Consider the following 7965-nt stretch of genomic DNA (forward strand, 5'->3'; position numbering starts at 1 on the left):
TTTCGCCAAGCTGCCAATGAAAAAAGCCATTTAATGGAAAGGTCTATCGTTCTTGGAAATTACCAGGTTGAGGCCAATTCTTAAACCTATCAACTGTGCGCGATTAGGACACCATTTGACCGCACTGGCCATCCCCCGTTTGCAGAAAGCGGTTTGTGACTCCCTTCTGTCCCTGAGATCCCCGACCGCAAGGCCACGGATCAGAAGGCCGATTTCCCACAGCGGTAAGGGTTCTTTCTTAAACCCACCCGCTCCCCTCTAAAATATGTCAGGCTCCTACACATCATTTTTACACGAGTGAAACGCTGCTGGCTCCTTCACCTGGGGCCCCCACTTGCCCTGCTCACCATTCTGCAGCCAGCACAGCCTCAGTGCTGCTGTGGTCCACCAAATCCGAGATCAGAGTGTGTGGACGAACGCTCCCGGGTTGTCGGGACGACAAGCCCCGCCCACTTGCGCCTAACGTAGGAGCGCACATCCTCGCATTCGGGTCCGCGCAGTCGCGCTGGGGTTCTTCCGTGAGGCGCCCCGCCCCCTCCTCTGACTGGCTGCCTAGCACCAACACCCGCCCCGCGTCGCTGTTGACAGACCCCGGAGTCGAAGCGGTCCGAGCGGTTTACGGCTGTGGAATGCCGAAAAGTGCGTGAGTGCAGCCGCTGGGACGTTTTATTCTGTCTTCCAGATCCGGGGGTCTGGAGGTGATGAAGTACGGTTTGGGCAGGGACCACCGGGTGTGGCGTAGGGTTTCGGAACGTCTTCTGACGTTGACAGTCTGTCTTCCTCCCTAGGAGCGTGTTGGGGCGAATCTTTGTGTGAGGGGTGTCCAGAGGGAAGGGAGACGCCGGTTACGGGATTGGGTAACGTGACTGACACCAGGGTGGGCTGCCTGGGCCACCACAGCATAGGCCCGCTTGGGGACGGGGCTTAATGGGCAATTTAGAGAAAGCGGTGTTTCCAAGAGGTTATTTTGAAATTAATGACCTCTGGATTCTTCTCTCTGCACGTGGTTCGGTTTACTTTCTGTGCAAGTTATGTGTGTGCCGTTTTTCCTAAGAGCCGCTCTAAACATGGACTTGGAAATTACTTGAAACGATTCCTGGATAAAGGATTTCCTGCAGCTGAAGGTCGCTGGGGCCCAGTAAGACTCATTAAGACCAAGGTCACAGGCTAATTGTGCCAGCTGGGTAGCGCAACCTTCAGAATTTGTCTCCTCCCCACGTGAAGAAACGCTGGCAATTTAGACCAGCAGAAAAACTAGAAGAAATTAAGCTCCTTCCACATTCCCAATTCTGTGATTTAATGTTCCTGTTTTAGCTTGACAAAACATCGAATACTTTAAAATCATTGGCACCATTTCTTATCTCTGAATTCTAATTTTATAAGGCTCTCTCCCAGCTGGACTGACTAAATGTATTAAATAGTAGTGAGTAAGGATTACGGAGCTAGTCTTGTGATAGAAATCCAGATTGTCAGTTATTACATTCCATCCCCAAATCCTGGGTAGCAAGAAAAAAAAAAATCTTAATGTCGACTTCATACAGAGTTCTGAACCCATCTGGTATGGAAGTTTTTTGATTTAGTGTTTCACACTAATAATGTTTATGGTGTAAAACCTCAGTCAGCTCAGTTAGGATTGATGGGCATACAGTGGTGTTAATGGGAATCCCAAATTACCTTAAAACGGTAGGCCTCTAGGGGAGAAGACTTGCTGAAGTTCTCACTCTATGACACCTCCCTCTTAGGAAGAAGAAGTGCTAGGGATGTGTGAGAACACACTAGACTATGCTGTAAAAATACACAGTGAGTTTGGCTCTCCTCTAGTACTTCTCTTGCAAGCTGCCTAGGTGTAAGGGTGATTTCCTGTTCTCTCTTTGCCTTCCGACGGGCATAGTATCCAAGCATTCTGAACATAGACATAGCCAGCGCCTTTCAACTCCCTTCTATAATCTGGCTCCTAGGTATGCCTCCATCAAGCCAAATGCCAGTCAGGGGGCAAAAGTCTTTTGCCACCTACCTCTCTGATGACATATCCTTTGGAGCTGGTGTTAAGAGTTTTGTATGTGAAGCTTTTTAGGTTTAACTGGTTTGGGGAAACGTGTATCAGCTGTTTGAAGTCAAAATCTACCAGAAACCAATAAACAGTAACATTACACTGCCTTTCTTTGCCCATTTTCCTTCAGCTTTTATTGCCATCTGAACTTCATGAGGAAGACTTGAGTAACAGCAGCTTTGGTCACCAGTAAAATGACAATTCTTAGTTAACCCAGGACTGGAGTTGGTTAAGTCTAAACTCCTCAGCCCATAGTCTTTGGAAAAAAAGCTGTCAGTGGGGATTTTACCTCCTTCCCCTTGCCCACCACACACATTTTCAGAATGATAGAGGGCTCCTCTCAGTCCCTAATAGCTTGGCTCTGTACAAAGAGCAGTAACCTCCATGACTTCATGTAGGATTAAGGAGAAGCCCCAGATCCCTGCTACACTTTTTTTTTTTTTTTTTTAAGATTTTATTTATTTGACAGAGATCACAAGTAGGCAAAGAGGCAGGGGGAGCAGGCTTCCCGCTGAGCAGAGAGCCCGATGTGAGGCTCTGTCCCAGGACCCTAAGATCATGACCTGAGCCAAAGGCAGAGGCTTAACCCACTGAGCCACCCAGGCAGCCCTCCCTGCTGCACTTTTAACTTCACCAGGTGAGTCCAAGGAGACCTTTTTCTCCCAAGGGCTAATAAACTTAAATGCATGGGGGGCGTCCAGGTGGACAGTCGTTAAGCATCTACCTTCTGCTCAGGTCATGATCCCAGGGTCCTGGGATGGAGCCCTGCATTGGGCTCCCTGTTCGGTGGGAAGCCTGCTTCTCCCTCTCCCACTCCCTCTGCTTGTGTTCCCTCTCTCTATCTCTCTGTCAAATAAATAAATAAAGTCTTAAAAAAAAAAAAAAACAACTTAAATGCCTGAAGGTCAACATAAAATAAACTGCCTTAATTTCTATACATTAACATATCAAAGATCAGGACAATTTTACCCTAGTCAAACCAGCTACATTTTTTGCTGGGCAAATCCTTTATTATGTATGGTTTGTAAAAACAAGCAATAGCTTAAAAGGACAATTTAAGCTTTTACATATTATAAATTTTGAGTTAAAGCTGTGTTCTTTGCCATAAGATTAAACAGGCTATAATTTGCAATTTGAAAGTATGTCTGCATAGATTTAGAATCGTTTTTAAAGCATGTGATTCTTAAGAGCCATTCTTCAATAAGATTAAACCATGCTGGAAACTGGCTCTCAGCAAACAAGAACAACAAAGTTTTAAAAATGGAAATTAGATTAATAGAAAATAAATGTACCCTACTAATTTCATTCCCTTTCAAAACTCCACTGATCGTCAGTGAAGGGATATAAAAATAAATTTTAAAATGTGAGAAGAGAAATGACAACAGTAAAATTTTGGAAGCTGCAGACCAGATGAATGAGTGTGACTCAACACACCAGAAGCCCAATTTATACTACATAATTCTCAAAAGGCACTGGAACAGGGCCAATGGAATTGGAAATGAAGAATGAAGTAAATCAAAGAGATTAAGTAAAAGCTATTTGAAAAACACCTCCAGAGGAACTGTACCTCTCACTCCAGAGAAGCATGGAGATATATTTCTGACCAAATAATACTATTCTCTGCACTGGGGTGTCCTCAGGTATACTAAGTACATGAGAACCATACTGAAAACAGAAATTAAATTTGGTGTACGTAATGCTGAATGTAAGGCCCCCATTTTTCTTCCATTTCTTAAGACTGAATAGGCAAATTCTCAGCTGACTGGAAGTTTCTTCTCTGGTGAGTCTGATCAGCCCAGGAGGAATGACTGACTTCAGATGTTCCCCAACAAAGGGTACACTCTGATCATCCTAACTGAAACTCAGAGTCTATTAAGTTGCAACCATGTATACAAATCTTCTAAAAAGCTTTTTTTTTTTTTTTTTTTTTAACTGTTCCACTTGTAAAAATGGAAAAAAAAAAGATTTGGGGAGAAAGCTCAGAAGCAATCCAGACAAAAGCAGAAAAAGCAATTTGGAGAAAAACAGAAAATTGCGAGAAAGCTCAAAAAAGAAAGAATTGTGCTGCTACATTGTATGTTTGCTATGTGAATTAGCTTTAAAACTACTAGTAAAGTGGGGAATTAGGTAGGAATAAAATGGAAATAATATTTGTTCACATGTGATTTTTCCCCCCTTGAAAGAGAAGCCAGAGAATCAGACTTAATGAACTTCAGCAAGAAATGAAAAGGACTTCATTTAGCTGCCATTCTGGAAGCAGGAGTCTTCCAAGTATATTTTTAAAAAATTTAAAATAAGCGTTTACAACCAGGGTTCCCACCCGAGAGGCATACCGGTTTTATGCAGCTTGACTGGTGGCTGGTTGAACCACCTACCCTGACCACTAACTAGCAGCCTTGTCGTTTAGATCTCTATTTCCATGTGTACCTCACGGTCTACCAGCCCTCCTCTTAACATTTTGCCAGCACAGTTACACCAGTTTTTAAAAAGTTTTACTGAGGTATCATTGACATACAGTAGGTTAAAGTGTAAATCGATCTCATAAATTTGAGATGTGTTTACAGTTATAAAACTATCATCACAATCACAATAATAAACATCTCCATTATCCCCAAGGATTTCCTCCTGCCTTTTGATCCCTTCCTGTTCTCCAGTCCCTTGCTTCCCTTCCCAGGCTACTCTGTTATTTCTGAGCACTTTAAACATCTGTGGTAGTCTCCAGCAATTCTACAAAATAAATGGCTTGTGATCTTCACAAGTATGAAGTTCATGAAAGTCAAGGAAACTCGAGGAATTGTTTCAGACTGAAGGCTAAAGAGACACGAAAAGTAAATGCAACGTGTCATCTTGGACTGAACTTTCTGCTATAAAGGGCATCTTTGGGATGATTGCCAAAACATGAAGGGGTTGTGGATTTCATGTAGTAATGTAGTAGTGTTAGCTTCCTGATTCTGATGGTTGTACTGTTTTGTAGGAAAATGTCATTGTTCACAGAAACTATACTCTGAAGCTGTGCTCCCCAGTATGGTGGCACCTAAGCCACTGATACCTATAAGCACTTGAAATGTAGCTAACATGACACATTGAAATAATATTTTGGATATGAACAAAATATATTAAAATTTTTTTGTTTTATTTTTTAACATGGGCTACTAGAAAATGTAATATTACATAGGTGTCTTGGATTATATTTCTGTTGGATGGCACTGCAAAGTATGCACACTAATTGTTTATCACGTTAGCAACTTACTCTCAATTCTCAAATTCTTAAGTATATTCCTTAAATTCTTGTTCAGGAAATATGTTGGAACTTTTCTGCAAGACTGAAATTATTTCAAAATAATTTCAAAACATTTCAATAAATTCAAAACAATTTCAAAAATAATTGTCAATAAAGGACAAAGTGTAAGTTTTCTTAGGTCATTGGGAAAATAGGAATAACACAATTTTAAGGAAGGTTATACAAGACAGAGACATTTACTCTGGGCCTATCATGAACTAAATCCTTATGGTATTAGGAATTTTATGATTTAATCCCCACAACCTAACAAGTCATGGGAATTATTTTCTATGTTTAGACTGTCATGGTGCCTTTAAGGAGCCACCTTTCCCTAGTAGCACTAACAAATTACACATAAAGCATAATTTACTCTACTGGATGTTGCCTGCTTGTCACACATGAACTCGCTTAGGGGTTGTTCACTGGTCTCTTTACCACTCCTATTGCCCATCTACCATTAGCTGTGAACTGACTTGATTCCCACACTCAGCTTCTACTCTTCAGCCTTTCTTAGGATAGCACCCGTCTAGATATGACTAGGCCTCTTTACAGTTTCCTCCAAATGAGTCTGGTCTTGCCTTGAGAGCAACATGGACAGTCTTCCTTTCAACAGTAAGGAAACTGAAGCTCATAAAGGTTAAGTAACCTGTATAACATTATGCAGCTGGGATTCAAATCTAATTCACTCCACTCTGTATAAGAAGGTACACCTCCATAACTATCTTTGACAATTCATTTTCTCTCATTACCCCTTTTCCTTCATAGGACTTACACAATTCATAATTCTCTTGTTTGCTTATTATGTCTCCCATAGGAGATGTCAGTTCTGTGAGAGCAGGTATTTTATCTGACATTTCGTAGCTATGTCCCAGTACCTGGAACCTAAGTGCTCAATAAGTATTTATTGAATGAAAAAAAAGTTACCATTTTTTCCCAATGTGTAAAATCTTTGATTCTTTTTGGGGGCTACAGTGCAGTTATTTACAAAGGTTTTTCTTTTTCTTTAGGTACGTTATGTATAAAAGTGGCTACTTTCCATAATAAATGAAAATGGCCAATTCTTTAAGAGGAGAAGTACTGAATCTTTATAAAAATGTAAGTAATTATGTTGCCAGTTTTATACATATGTTACTGAGATACAGATCGTTTAGAAATATATTAACCTTTCTTTTTTAAGCTGCTGTATCTTGGACGAGACTATCCAAAAGGAGCAGACTATTTTAAAAGGCGTCTGAAGAATGTTTTCCTAAAAAACAAAGATGTGAAGGACCCAGAGAAGATCAAAGAACTTATTGGACGGGGTGAATTTGTAATGAAAGAGCTAGAAGCCTTATACTTCCTTAGGAAATACAGAGCGATGAAACAACGCTATTATTCAGATACCAACAAAACTAATTGATCTATATTACTATAATTTGGCTGGAATTCAGTGCCAGCTCTTTATGTACACCAGATATAACAGTAACTGCAACTTAAAATGGCAAGATATACACATTATGTAAAAAATACCTGAGCTGCCTTAATGAACTAAAATAAGCAACTTTGGTTCACAGAGCTTTATCAGCAACCCTTTGTTAATTTTTATACAAAATCAGCAATATAGCCAACTACCAATTAAAAATTAATGAGTACCCAATTTTGAATGTACTTAATTTCAACTTACTAAATTTTTTACCTATTACTCTTAGCCCCCTTTCTCCATTTTACTGACAAGAGAATGCCATTTAATGCATTTAAGCAAAATAATTTCTTGCCCATTAATTTCCTGTAACTTTTGAAGGAGTACCACCTTATTTTTGAACATATTTGGTACATTAACAGCACACATTCAAGGTTCACTGCAAAACAAATAGCACATGGTATTGATTTAAGTGCAGGTATAGAAATAGTATGTGTGGAGTAAGATTATTTCTGATCTTGAAGTAGGCTGCCAGTAACTGGCATTAAATACATACCTATTTAATAACTTCCGTTATTGGGGCGCCTAGGTGGGTCAGTGGGTTAAGCCTCTGCCTTCGGCACAAGTCGTGATCTCTGGGTCCTGGGATCAAGCCCTGTGTCAGGCTCTCTGCTCAGCGAGGAGCCTGCTTTCCCCTCTCTCTCTGCCTACTTGTGATCTCTCGCTCTCAAATAAATAAATAAATAATCTTAAAAAAAAAAAAACAACTTCTGCTACTGATTCTGCTGCTGGCTCCCTTTCAGTCTTGAAACAAATTGCCTCCTGTGTATCAATTACCCTTACTGATAAGAAGTAATAAATAATGTTAATCTGTTCTTTCATCATAAAGGCAGATCTGTTTTACATCTACTTCTAAATAAGTTAACACAGTAATGGACCTAAATCTAACATGGTTTTAAGCAAACACTTAAACCTATAAAATAATGTTCACAGCACCTTTCACAAATAATAAAGAATATATATAACACATAAGCTGCAAAAGATTCACTAATATAGTGTGGCTTATAAATGATTCCATATCAACTGTGGGGCAAATGTTTCAAATTTCTGTCAAGAAGTACACACGATCATAGTCACCATAACTATTTTTATTACATTACAATAATTAGGAGCAGTACAGTTCATGACAAAAATATTACAAATTTCAGATCACTTCACAGCACATACTCCTATAAA

General features: G+C 40.0%; 1 protein-coding gene across 1 annotated transcript; it reads left to right on the plus strand.

Moving 5' to 3' along the window:
* Window positions 1-542: 542 nt before the first annotated feature.
* LOC111159973 (electron transfer flavoprotein regulatory factor 1) lies at window positions 543-7343 on the plus strand. Its single transcript, XM_022522695.1, has 3 exons — window positions 543-639; window positions 6338-6425; window positions 6508-7343. Exons 2-3 carry the CDS (start codon window positions 6375-6377, stop codon window positions 6727-6729), a joined length of 273 nt encoding a protein of 90 aa, XP_022378403.1. The 5' UTR covers window positions 543-639; window positions 6338-6374; the 3' UTR covers window positions 6730-7343.
* The last annotated feature ends 622 nt before the right edge of the window (window positions 7344-7965 follow it).

The sequence above is a fragment of the Enhydra lutris genome, unplaced genomic scaffold, assembly GCF_002288905.1.
Source record: "Enhydra lutris kenyoni isolate GAN:26980312 unplaced genomic scaffold, ASM228890v2 scaffoldscaffold72, whole genome shotgun sequence".
Classification (NCBI taxonomy): domain Eukaryota; kingdom Metazoa; phylum Chordata; class Mammalia; order Carnivora; family Mustelidae; genus Enhydra; species Enhydra lutris.

Excerpts from the sequence above, each read along its gene's own strand:
- LOC111159973 (XM_022522695.1), top strand. The coding sequence starts at position 6,375 with ATGAAAATGGCCAATTCTTTAAGAGGAGAAGTACTGAATCTTTATAAA. Across the intron at positions 6,426-6,507 it reads TACTGAATCTTTATAAAAAT|CTGCTGTATCTTGGACGAGA; the intron begins GTAAGTAATTAT and ends TTCTTTTTTAAG.